The sequence below is a fragment of the Indicator indicator genome, chromosome 6 (genome assembly GCF_027791375.1).
Source record: "Indicator indicator isolate 239-I01 chromosome 6, UM_Iind_1.1, whole genome shotgun sequence".
Taxonomy (NCBI): domain Eukaryota; kingdom Metazoa; phylum Chordata; class Aves; order Piciformes; family Indicatoridae; genus Indicator; species Indicator indicator.
This window is the reverse complement of record NC_072015.1, coordinates 34,913,639-34,927,453: the sequence shown is the minus strand read 5'-3', so window position 1 is coordinate 34,927,453 and position 13,815 is coordinate 34,913,639. Positions and strand designations below refer to the sequence as shown.

At 36.5% G+C, this 13,815-nt stretch overlaps 1 protein-coding gene across 1 annotated transcript in view; it reads right to left on the bottom strand.

Moving 5' to 3' along the window:
- Nucleotides 1-13,815, bottom strand: part of LOC128967635 (dynein axonemal heavy chain 5-like) — a 149,822-nt gene that overhangs the window by 43,656 nt on the left and 92,351 nt on the right. Inside the window, exons 57-62 of the mRNA XM_054381818.1 lie at nt 13,575-13,751; nt 9,287-9,481; nt 6,301-6,456; nt 5,841-6,023; nt 2,522-2,692; nt 1,720-2,098 (exon numbers count right to left, since the gene is read on the bottom strand). Of these exons, the coding sequence (XP_054237793.1) occupies nt 1,720-2,098; nt 2,522-2,692; nt 5,841-6,023; nt 6,301-6,456; nt 9,287-9,481; nt 13,575-13,751 (1,261 nt within the window). The remainder of the gene's footprint in view (nt 1-1,719; nt 2,099-2,521; nt 2,693-5,840; nt 6,024-6,300; nt 6,457-9,286; nt 9,482-13,574; nt 13,752-13,815) is intronic.

The following is a 13,815-nucleotide window of genomic DNA, read 5'->3' as shown; positions in this document are numbered from 1 at the left end:
GAAAAGCATTACAGAGGAAAACAACAATTGTTGAACATAAAACTTACAAGTAAGAAAAAATATATTTATTTCTATATTTTATTGAGTAAATATCTTTGTAATCCAGGACATGGAGACCTAGAATTTGCATTTAACAAAGATGGACTGGGGAAATGGTCTTAGTGCCTCCCAAAGATATCTCAGTACTTTTTGTGATGCTGCTTTTTCTCCATCTGTAGATCTGGAATAAAACTTGCCTACCTAAAAAAATACTCAAACCCAAGTCTTTAGGCCAGGTGTAGAAAGGATGGAAGTTAAACCCCATCTTCACACACCTAGAGTACAGCATAAGCAGGCACATGGTGCATTCATTTTCTGGACTCTGTAACTTCAGCAGCCTCTCAGCTCAACCACCACTGGGCATTATATTGGGCATCACTGTGCCCATTTGCACCTCCAACATGGTTGCATCATAGCTGAAGACAAATAGGTATTTGCAAAGCAACTATCTGTGATGGTTTTAAGACTGTCTTTTTAATTTTTCTTCACAAAGTTCAAGCAGAGAAAATGAAAGAATGTAAATAAATCACTATTGGGTATAAGAAAGCAAAATAATGATTATTCTAAACACTTCCATTGGACAGATAGAAATGTTTAAGAATCTCTACTCAAAACAAGGTTGGGGAGCTGGGCAGTTCTCAGCTTGCTCAGCTTCTGTCTGCCTGCCTTCTTTTCTGGCTGAAGATAACACACTGACCTTGACAAGCTAAGTCTAACAGCCTCTCTGCTTCTTGACTCTCTTGCCTTCTGCCAGGGGGGCCTGGGGGGATTCCTTCTGAATGAGGGGGGAGGCCCCTTGGGGAAAGCAAAGGGGGCTTGGTTGTGCTTTTCTGTTGATTGTACATATTTGTAAATGTTGTGAATAGTGTATATTTGTACATATTCATTGCATTTCATCATAGATTGTAGTTTTGCTTGTAAATACAGCTTTCATTTGCTTCCAGACTAAGCTAGCCTGGTTATTGTCGGTGTGGGATGGGGATTTTCTCACACTGTTACACTGCCTGACTGGATTTATTTTATCTTGGTGCCTGATTTACTTACCATATCTTGGAGATAGTGGAGTCCACCACCAAAGCTTTATAAAGTTTGTTAATTTTTTTCTTTGTCATTGTGTCTTAATAGTGACATGCAGTTGTGGCATAATGCAATGGAAGCAACATATAACAATATTTTACAACATGTAACAGATTTCCACTTCTTTTTATATTGACACTTAAATGAGCTTCAGAGTTCTCATGCATTCACATACCTGCCCATCATTTATTTAAAGAGATTTTGCTGACTGTCTCCACTGTCTCTAAGCTCACACACAGAGGCACATGGCAATTCAAAGAAGAGGCATACAGGAGAAAACTATTATGGTCTCTTACAAAATAGCAGACTATTTTTTTTTCTCTTTTGCAATGTAAATTAAGTAAGTTGAATCCTTATTTAAGTATTAGTTTGATGATGAATTTTCTATATGGCTCATGTTTTGGAAAATTTGTCTCTTAGTTCCTTCTTGGGCTATACATGCCTTCATTCACCAGTTTAAAAAAACAAAACAAAACAAAACAAAAAACAGCAACAAAAAAATTTGATCCACGGGGTACAACATATTGTTAGTGCAAGCACTGAACAATCTGCTTTCAGCAGTTCACAGACATATTTGAATAGGAGCATTTGTAGAGAAATTACCTTTGACCAGTGTCTCAAACTCAGTGTGTGAAATTTTCTTGGCCTGCAAGTCAATCTTCAGTGCCAGAAGTAATGTAAACAGGAATCTGTGATTTTCATATAGGCCTCGAACTGTGTACTTGAAGACTTCATAGGTGAGATGCTCAATTATGTATTCTACCCTTTTTGCTGTGATCTGAGATTTCTGAGATCTTTCCACTGATAGGTCAAAAATGCCAAGGAACTGCCGTAAGGATGTTTGGTACATGACATTAACCAAGCTCATTTCCACAATCAGGAAGTAAAGGATGCTACCACGACAAGCAACAGGCCGATACTCTTCACGTGCAGTATTGATTTTCACCTCTGTCTCCGCTGCTATGCTTAATTTTTCACTGACCTTAAAATTAATTGAAAAGACCATGCAGATTAAGTCATGTCACTTGTGATTTATACTGTACAAATAAAAAGAAAAAGTCTTGATTAAGATCGTAGTGGTATTTTCAGTCAGTTTTTGCTTCCCTCTGCCAATGTTTCAACACAGACATTGTGTCTTTTTGTGTTCATGCATCAAGCACAATGGGATTTGACTCAAATTTACTTGCAGAGAACACTTGCAATATAAATATCCAGGTAATAGTTTAATTTTGCAGTATTTTATGGAGAAAAAATGATAGTGTTTCTACTATTTATTTGTTAAGAAGTCTGATGTTATATAGTAGCTTTGAATGGAAAAAATAAAACCAGAAAAAGAATAATCTTTCTACAAATAATCTTTGAATTAAAATTACAAATATGTATGTGCAATACATTAAAAATTCACCTCTTCTGCTGTTGTTTTAGTGATTCTAAGGACCTCTACCAGAGATTCATCTTCAACCAAAGAGCCTTCTGTACTGGTTAGACGGAAGAGTAGATTATCTTCAAGCTCTTGCATTTTCCTTTTGTTAGATGTCACTTCTTCCATCAGTTTGCCTCTTTCTGCCTCCAGTTCCTGTATTCAGAATTTTTCCTTAGAATATTTAAGATTAATTCAAAGAAGGACTCCTTGCAATGACACAGAAAACATGTGATTTCCTGCATGACAGACTGAGGGCTTTGCTGTTTTTTCTAAAAAACCCAGAAATATTATATGCTAAAGTAATTTTTATGTATACTGCATTTGACTAATGTAGCATGCTGAGGAGTAAAAACACATCAGAATTACCAGGAAAAGCTTTCTCATAGTAAGATGTACGAAGTGCTAAAACTAGTTTCCAATGAGAAGTGATAAATGCCACACTTAAACAGAGGACTGATGGATGGATTGTATGGATGGATTTTACATTGTTAGAGAAACTGACTGGATGACCTTTCTCATTTCTAACGTCTATGATTCTGTGACTTTGCAAGATACACTCCTCTGCTGCTTGTAAAATAGGAAGTGTTACAATTATCATCTGTGTAATTTGGAATTTTTATGCTATTTCTACAAAAATACAGCAGCAAGGGAACAATGACAGATAAGTCAACACAATGCCAAGTGAAATGAGGCATCTGCACAGCACAGTCCAACACAGCTAAGGTATACACTTGCTGCCTACCTTTATCTAATCAGTCAAATCAACCTTCCTGTAAGAAAAGGATAATTAATAATGCCAGTCTACCTACAACTCTGGCTTCAGTTTATTTTCATTCTTGTCAACATGCCAGTTTAGAGAAAAAGTAGATGTGCAGATTTATGCAGTACAGGACAGGCTTTCCTATATTTTGAAGAAGTGATACATTTCTTTACTCTCACAAATTTCTTATTTGGAAATCCGTTTGTAATATATTCTAGGGTTATCCAATGTAGCTCTGTGGAAGATACAAACAACTGCATCCTAAAAGAGAAGAATGACTTAAGCATCAGTCACTCAGCTCTATTTTTTGGTGTATTTTCTCCTCTTTTTTTTTTTTTATCATTAAAGGAAAAAAAAAAGTAAAATTACACAAAAGGAGTTGTTCTACAGAACACTCAAACATACGATTAAGTACATGCATAAATTCTACTTAAGGATGTGCTTAGGTTAAGAACAGGCACCTCACTCATTCTATTTGTGAGTTTGTAAAGAGTATCTTTCAGAAAATTAGCAAATATATCAGGTGCCAGGCTCTTGTTTGCAAGAGGGTTTCACAAGCACATTTGTAACATGCAAAATAGCTGTTCTGAACATAAAGAGTAGCAGTAACGTTATTATCAAAGGACAAAAGGATGCTAACATTTTTTTATATATATAGTTGCAGAAGCAACCTTTGAAGCTCAGTCATCATAAACTTGTCTTCTTATTTGTAACAGAAAACTTGTTCTTCAGATTCTCTCTTTGTGCTCTGTCTTTTCTTTGAACCATGTTTATCTCTGCTTCAGTGACTCTGGCTATCTACAACAGGACATTCATCTCTTATTGAGACAGAAGAGACAGAAAAACTGTGATGTCTTCGTATCTCCTAAAGGGAAGTTTATTAAATGTTGTTACCATTTCCCTGTGCAGTGATACTAACTGGCTACCCTTGCAGGTCTCTTCAGCTGATACACAGCACTGGATGAATGTTTTTCAGTGAGCATTTTTTTGCCCCAAAATGCATTCTAGGTGTTGCTACACATATTCAGTATGAATTCTTGTAACAGTTTTGCACAGGCAAAAAAGCACAGAGCAAGAGTATCTATGTGTGGGGAGATGAGCAAGTATCTGTCTTTATTCAAGAGCTTAAAAGTAGAAATTTATATATATAGGTCATTAGAAAACAATGTCACTTCTGTCTTGATTTAAACCTATGTCTCCCACCTGAGGTAAGTTACTCAGGCCCAGCTGTTCCTGCTGATGCTTTTCAATTTTGCTTATATAAGCATACTTCTATTAAAGATTAATTGTTTTGGATCCCTAGCCTTTGTCCCACCCTGCTAATACCCACCCTCAGTACCCACTGTTGTAGATTTTCCACTTTTCACTGAATAATTCAGAGAGAGTTTGGGCTTTTCTAGCCTCTTGTTGTGACTGTCAAACTGAAAGAAGGGCACTTAGATTCTAGTCCTAGCTTCAGCAAATGCCTGTCTGAGCAAAGTGGAAAGATGTTAGCTAGAGAAAGTGATAGCATCACTGAAGCACACTAGTTAGGACATGCTTTGTGAAGTCAAAGGAGGAATGAATTCCCTTAGGTGGGAAACTGCTCCCACATGAGAAAGTCTACCTGAGTTACTTCTTACAAGGAGCAGCTCTGCAAATCCAAACCTTAATCATTGTTACATTTCTCATGCAGACACAATTATTAAATATTCCATTTGAAATGTCGTTTAACAATGTGATGTGAAATACAACTTATGTGCTTTCACTTTAATGAGAAAGGAAGAAAATATTTCATTTTAGTGTAATTGGATGATAGCATTCATGTATTTATTGGTACAGCTGTCACAGTAAAAACCCTACATTTGTCCCCAGTGCATGTGATGGGTTGACTCTCAAGTTTTTGGATAACCAGGCTACTAAATGACATCAAATAAAAAATAAAAAATACAGAAATTATCTAGGAATTAAATTATTTTGGAGGACATTTCAGATTTTGTATTACGAAATAAAACTGAAAAACACAAGAGAAGATTTAATTCCTTATATTTGCTTCCACGTCATCAATGGAAGTTTTAGTAAGGGTAGAATCAAGTCAGTGTTCCTCCCAAAAAATCTCTTATCTCCTTGAATGCTAGAGCCTGGCTGGTAAAAGTAGTTCAAGTTCATAAGCATTCATTCATGCAATTCAAATTAAGTTTAAAAAAGAATTCTGAATATAAGAGATTTCTGACTGAACAAGGAACTTTTGCTACACATGAAGGATTAAAGATGCTTTATGTATGTCATGTATAGGCCTGTAATGTATTTTTAATGAATAATTTTGTTTCTTCACTTTCCAAGGCCAGATCTTAAAATAAATGTTTAGGTCCCTCCATTCAATTAAAAAAAACCCAGCTCCACATTGTCTTTCATCAAATGCACAGTACCCTGAACTTTTGTTCACATTTTAGTTTTCTAGTTCTTGTATTTAATTGCCCACAAGACACAGAATACATCCATTCATGATGCAGATACTGAACAAGCCTTCCCTCCATACAAATAGTGAAAACAACCAGATACCTGTTTTTCTGTGAGGATGACACGGCCAAGGAGCTGATCTTCCAGCCCTTTCATAGTTACAGTAAAGTCAATCACTGTTGTTCTTGCACTAATTTCTGGAGTATAGGATGGATTAGCCAGTTTTGTTGTCATATAAAGGGTAAACCCCTTCATCAGATCTACCTCCTTGTCACCTACTTTCACCTGAAAATAAAACACATGATTTGATTTTGAAAAGCCGAATTCAGAAAAAGTTACTGTTTCCAATGTAAAAAAAATAAACAAAACTATTAATCTTTTTTTTACATTTTCATTTAGACTTTCTACATTTTCTGCTTAAAGGGTGAAAAACCCCAACCCCATGAGTTGACTGCTCATTTTTCTAAGCATTGCAAAGGTGTGAATCACTGTAGTACCCACTCTACCAGACACCAGCATCTGTGCTGTTGTTTTTCACCTTAACGTTCACAATTCATCTTACTTTGTGTGCTGAACCAGATTTTATGAAATTTTTTTCCAAGATGTTATCAAGAGCAGGATCGAGTTCCTCTCCAACATCTTCTATTAACAAAGGTCGGCCAAGGGACAGGCAGTCTTCTACATGACTTCTGAAGAACTTGTGGTTCATAGCTGTAACCTAGGAAGAATTGCTCACAATATAGCATGCCTTTGCAAGCACATAGAAAACAGTATAAAATCCGTTGTAGCTTTCAAAAATTATACTCATTCTACAGAAATTACTACATTTTAAGGACCAACATGCTGAAATGAGCAGATGATTTGCTTTAAGTTTAACAGAAAAGAGGATCACTATTGCCTGTTGCTATCTAATCACTGTAGTATCTTAATACCTTTTAAATATTCGGATTTTTAATGCTCAAACACTAAAGTGAAGCAGGGAAATATTTATAAGGCTCAGACAGGGAACCAGTGTTACATAGTAGACTTGGTCTCACACTAGATGTTGAATTTCCCATTCAGCTCCCATTTCATGACACAATATCTTAAAATTGTTAAAAATCACATAAACTCCTTTTTGCTAATTTGAATTCAATGAATTTAGCATAAGCCTTTGAGATGATAATTGAATAGCCTTTCCAGGTGTCTGTTGCACCACAGGTTTAGGGTGAATTTTTTTACCAGAAAAAGCTCTAGAATAGACATGGGTTTAAAACAATCCCCGTCTTGCAGGCAGGACTCTTTAAAAAGGGTGTAATTAAAAGATCTAGAGCCATATCAGACAGTCTTAAGACAGTATACTACCTAAAAATAAATACTATGTTCCACCACTTTACACTTTTAGCTTTGTTATAACATAGGCATGTGTGTAGCCACCAAAACATCATGTTGCCTACTGAGGGGTGAAGTTAGTGTCTTAGAGACCAACAAAATAACCCTAACAAAACCATAGCAAATTACAGTGTCCCAGATGTAAAAACCTAATACAAACACTTTGGTATTTAGAGTCTTGACGCAACTCTGTTCCTCCTGGATTATACAGAGGGAGAACTCAGGTTCTTCTAACAATGCCTAAAAGCACATAACTAACTGACTGAATTTTCATCAGGAAAGTTTCCTCTGCATTTTGAGTCTGCATCTGTGCCTATTCCAAGCTGTGTTAAGTCTGGAGAGTCCTCAGGAGCTCAGTGCTTAAGTCCTATCAAGATTTACAAATTTCATAGGCTTGGGTATTCACACATACTGACTACTAGGACAGCCCTGGTAGATGTTTTAATCTGGCTCATCAGTTAATGTCATCATCACTTATAGTGCATGAATAGTGGGGAAAGAGGAAACAGTATTTTAATCTACATCTCCCAGTCCCTGCTTTGGTGAATATCTCATACAAGATTCTTAAACAATTACTGGCCCAGAGAATGGAACCTGTGTGGTTGTGGTCTGCTTCTGCATGCTGGCACATGGCAAGAGCAGGAGACAGCACAGACCCAGTGCCAGTTAAGGGAGGGCACTGAAGTTGAATCTTGGAGGATTTTTTTTTAACTGTTGAAGAAAAGGTTGCAGCATGGCAGAAAGACTCAGTGTAGGTCCCTAACTGAAGGAGACTCACTGTTGCCACTCCTGACCTCAGTTTGGCAGCTCTCTGAAACTCTGAGCAGTAGTGGAACGTGAGATACAACCTTCTCTCTGTTGTTTCCTGTTGGTCACTCATGCCAGTATTTCTTGATCCAATTTTGGGGGGTCAAAGTAAGGTCTAATGCAATTTGGAGGAAGCCATATTATCTAGTCTAACACAGTAGATTTCACAGTCAGAAAATGCCTAGATTCTGTCAATACAACTCATATGTCTTAGGAGAGATTTTAATAATATTTTAAATAACGGAAACAAAATTTTCAAGACTTTAGAATGTTGTACATTATTTTTCAGTACATTCTCAGTCAATACTTCTTATTTCTATACCGGTTTTTGAGCATATTCAACTTATCAGAAAATGGATTTAGTGTGAGAATGAATGTAGGGTGTTTCTAAACAATGCTAGGAAATAGAGATCTAGGTCAATAGAGATCTAGGTTATAGAAGGTTAAGGATTTAGCTGATGACATCACCATGATGCCATCAGCTGTCTGGATATCATCCACTTCATTCTCAGTTTCTTTTTCTTATCCATCCCTCATTCACATATCACCACATCATTCACTTCATTCTGAGTGAAGACAGTATTTCATGGTGTTCGTATGATAATCTACAACTGTAGAATAGACTTCATTCCTTAACAACTAATTCCTTAGTTCCACCTGGCCTGAAAATATAACATGTGTTTAGTTCTTTATCATAACCGAACTTATTCTTATTGGTAAAACAAAGCATGGAGACTAGGCTGATTAGAAAGAAAAAGAGAAAAAAAGAGGAAAAAAAGTTTTGAATGGAATAGAAACCCCAGATCCTAACCAGGATGCATTGCTAGACAGAAAGTGAGAAGGGTAGATAAATTAAGCAATATTTTCATGACATGCATTTAATCATCAAGATGAAGCCTTAATTTTGGGTTTCTGCTTAATATACATCAAAGATCATTATTCTTTTTCCAGTTTATCCTTTCTTTTTTTTCTTTTCCTATTTTCCTTCTAAAGTGCTTACCCTAAAACATTACCCATGCAGCACTGAGTGCCTGATCTTCTCTGGTCTTAATTTTGCAATTAACTTCCCTCTATGTTTGTCTTTTGGTTTTTATTTTTTCCTCTCTATGACAAGTAATTTAAAAATTAATCATAAAAATCATATGGCAATTCAAATTTGCTTTTGAAACTACTTTCCCAAAAGGTAGCAGCAAAGCAGTACAAGCTATCTTACCCTGATGGAGATAGGTCACAGATTTTGCATCAGTCTTGTTTTAATCTTTACATAACATCAGATTTAAATTACAAAGATTTAAGTATCAAAGATGATCACAGGAAAAAAAGTTGATGTGAAATGGTACACAAAAAAAAATATTAAATGAACTATTTACCTGGAGTCGATTATTCTTTTCCATATTTTTAATCCAGATCTTCCCTTGACCTTGTGGATCAATCAGCAAAGGATATCTAGATGCTTTTGTGACAATGATGCCATTCTGAATTGAAAGATCATCATTAGGAAGACCCCGGAGGTTCCATTCACCCACTGTTGCATTGTCAACGAGCATTCCAGTCAGATTCAGGTCCTAACAGAAAATATGTAATTACAAAATTAGTACCAGTTAGAGGAGTTACACTAAATTGTTTGATGGAAGATTTTTTCTTCTTATTCTGATCATAATACTTGATAGAATGGATTCAGTAGTTATTGTTTATTGTTTTCTTCCTTGAAAGTTTAGTGTCTAAATCATTGAAGTTAAGCAATAATGAAAGTGAATTCTGTTGAGGATTTGATGTCCATCAGAGTGTTGGAAAAACTCTGAAGCCAGTTCAATATATAATGACAAGATGATTTTGGTATTGGCAAACTCTTTTCCTGCTAGATGAAGAGGAAAATCTAGCAATCTTGGTCACAAGAGCTTCCTCCTTCTGTAGAGTTGTAAAGTGCCCTCCAAGGCATATGAATGCAGGATGTCTTGTGGGAGACTCAAATGAGAAAGAGGAGATGTGCTATGGATCAATAGCCATGAACTGTCATGGAAAGTTATTGTTCCTATGATCAGAACTGTTCCCAGCTAATATATTTTCCTAAAGTTTGACTTGCACACATCAACTGACCTGATTACTTTTATTCAGCTATGAACACTGACTGGCATCTCCAGAATGTGCGTGTGAAGGAAATCATGCTTAAAATCATAAACCAAGCTTTCCAGATTGGAAAAGTGGCTTAATAATGATGTGAGTTTAAAATCAATAAACCAATGAAGGTTTTTTATTTGCTTCTCATGATCTTCCCTGTAGAATTCTTATTTGTAATTCTCTCTACAAACAGCATGTTTAGAAAGAAACAAAAAGCCTGTAACTCCTGCAAAAAAACCACATAATTCAGCACCTGAAGCCTAAAGCAAAATTTCAAATACTGTGAGACTTATGATATAATCATGGGAGTTAGTGATACCAAAAGCTGAAAGACTCAAAAGCTTTTTTACCCCTTATTTTGTACTGTGATTATTGAAGAAGCTGAATGAAGCAATGCAAACCATTCTCAGAAGACAGAGAAACTTTAAGAATCCAGTTTCCATTTGTGAAAAGGACAATAAAGCATTTATATAGTCAAAATTTTCAGCAACTGGCACCTTAAACTATGTTTAGCTCCTTAAGTAGATGAGTAGGGTCTAAACAGCTCTGCATTTTTTTCTTACTGCGGCAGGAAGTATCAGTAACTCTGCAACTCTGAAACTTCGATAATTTACGTTCCTAACTACACAGACAGACAGCTAATTTTGAACAGATCTCTTTAAATTGTTATGCCTAAATGACTCATACACCCACAGCCAGTTAATCTGTGACAAAGTGAGGCAGATGTCAAGCCTTTTGCTTGAACTGCAAAGCTGCTTTCTTTCCTGTGGTGCGAAGTATTAAGAGAAGCCCATATGCTGCCTTTTGTGAGTACTTAATGCACTGGAAAAAAAGAAAACTCTTTTCCATACACTATCATTGAAATCATAATCCTGTCTTGAACAGCAGCTATCTAAACAGAATGGTAATTAAGGTTTGAAACTTGTTAGCTATGGCCATCTTTTTCTAACCTGTCTGTATGAACGCCAAAAAAGGCTACACAGAAACAATCAAAAAGTATTCCTCTAATTTTGAAGGACGCAGTTGAGTAGTAATGTGGTTAGAACATCTTCATAGAGGCAGAAATCTAGTTCTTTACGTCTTGCTTTCTAAGGACATTATATATCCAAGTTCGCATCCTTAAATGGTAAGAATCTTGACAAATATTCCCCAAGGTAAGTAGCTTTTAGGAACATTTTGCACACTGAATTTGAGAAAAAGACTGCCTGGGATGGATATATGTAGGATAATTCCCATATCACACTGGTAAAGAATCTTGCCTGAGACTGAACTGCTACTGGTATGTTATTAACAAATCCATGTTGATCATACATATTAATTATCATCAGAAGCTTTCAAAGAGCTTTGCTGGGCAAGCCAAATTTATTCTTCTTTGTAAGTCATAGCATAAACTGGACTGGGCTGTGAGGTTCCCTATGTGTCAGGTCAAGGTTAATCACTGCTACAAGAAGCATTCTGCACTGCATAACATTGAAAAAAAAAAAAAAGAAAAATCACACCTAACTTCTATGAGATGACCAGCAAGACAAACTTCTTATGGCAGATCTCTTCCTAGTAAAATTTTTAAGTGTCAAATCCCCTTAAGCCCTGAAAAGAAGATATAGCACGGGTACTAATCTACCTTCAACTGTATCACAATGGTACTGTCACACCTGTACACAGGTTGCTTACTTCCTTCCAGCACTTTCCAGCAGCACTTGCTCTGTCAAAAAGCTTTGGCAGCTGAGTACAGGACCCATTTAGCCATAATGCCTCCACTCCTGCACAGAGAGTAAGAGAAACTCCCTGAACTATTTCTCTGGCCTTTACTGATGGAGAAAATTCACAAAATCAAGTGGAAGTCAACGTGGACGAGATTACTCAGTACAGTTTTGATTATTATGGCTTAAATTCTGCCTTCAGCATGAAGGTGCATGGAAAAACATTAGACACACTTCCTAAAAGTCATGGAATAGGCACAAAGATGCTGTAGGCTACAAGAATAATCTATGCACCAGAGAGCTGCCAGGGATGGCACTCCTGAGTTAGTGGTAAAAGGAAAGAACAAGATTCATGTAAAGGAACCAGCCCTGTACGACAGTCCCAGCATTGCAGCATGTTCACTTTAACAAAGGTACTACATGATGTGACAGAGAACTGAAGCTGCATGGTGGGACCTTAGCTGAGCTACATTTTAGGCCACCATTGCCTGCAGACTTAGGTCAATCAAGGAGAAGCTGTAATGTCAGACTTACTGAGAACAGCCTTACCACTCACAAATGTGCATGGATTTAAGAGTTTAGACTGAAGCAAAATGAAGAGGGCTAAACCAAGCTTTACAGAATCCAGGTGTTGTCTAACTTAATCATTTCAACAGGACACTTCAAATTAAACTTCATTAAATGTTGTGGGTAGACAGCAGAGTACATGATAAGAGAGTGTTAATTGGTAATACACAGAGGTGCGGAGGTGATATTTCCTGGTGCAAAATGTGCAGAGGTCTTTTCTAGAATAAGAATTAATCAAGCAACACTAAGAATAAAAGTGTGAAGCTTTAAAAAGGAAAATCTGCTTAGACGCATTTTACAGGTATTTTCTAGCAAATAGATTATTAAAATGATGTACTAAATAAAAATAAAAGTAATGGAAATGTTTATTCCTAGCCTAGTTCATTGTGTTCAAAATTTAACACATGAAGAACAGTAGGTTAAAGAATGTAGAGTGCAAAATGTCAGAAATACAGAAGATATTAAAAACCTTTCACGCAAATCCATTGTTTATATTCCAGATTACAGTTCAGAGTAAAAAGTGGATATCCAGAGAGAGCACATTTTCAGTGGCAGCACATAAAACTGCAGTGGTAAAAGTGGAAGTAGAGCAAATCTTGGTAGTGCCCTGGAATTTGGTTGGGGCATAACTGCCACCATCGAGAGCTGGCATAACTCCCATCCTGTGTGTCTAATTTGAGAGCTGCTGCTTCAAAGACTGCCTGGAAAACTATAGGGGCACAGCAATACCATATGTGAGGTGCTATTCTCAAACACACATTCACAAGTTATTCATTGCAAGGGGGTAACTTAAAATGTTGAAGGAGAGAGTTATGACTGTTCTTTTCTTCAGTATAGATATATTCCATTTCCAGTAAATGCTAGATGTGGCTTATTTGCTTGTCTTTATGACTGAAAGTATGGATTCAACACAGTATTTGCAAAAATGGAACCTCTTATGATAAGGTAAATCTGTTTTAAGGTGGTAAATTTTACTTTGTTTCTTATATTATGCAATTTCCTCCTAGGGCAGTGAACCTTGGACAGCATCTTTCTCTCAGATTTGCCTATATACCAATCTTGCAACGCATGACAGTACAAAGGGGGTCTTAAAACATACTGTTTTAGAAGCTCAGCTATCAACTGTTCAGATTTTCTATTTATTAAAAAAAATGATAGAACGTGGCAGCCTGTACATAATCTTCCAGTTATGCACTTTTCTGGAACAGAACACTCTGCCCATTACTTCTTTGCAAGGCAAAGAGTAAGATCAGGACACACCACGAACACTTACATTACTGTATGGAATCTTGCTGTTGTCCATCTCTTTCTTCCACAAATGGAGCAGCAAATTCCTGTATTCCTGATTGAAAGGTCCAGAGTAAGAGAGAAATCCAGTGGCCAAAAGAACATTTCCCACTAAATTAATAATTTGATTTTGAAAGTTTTTGCTGCTTGCTGTCCAACGGAGCTGTATGTAAAACATTATGAAGAAGTTAGATTAAGCAGGCACAAAACTAATATGAAGATCTAAC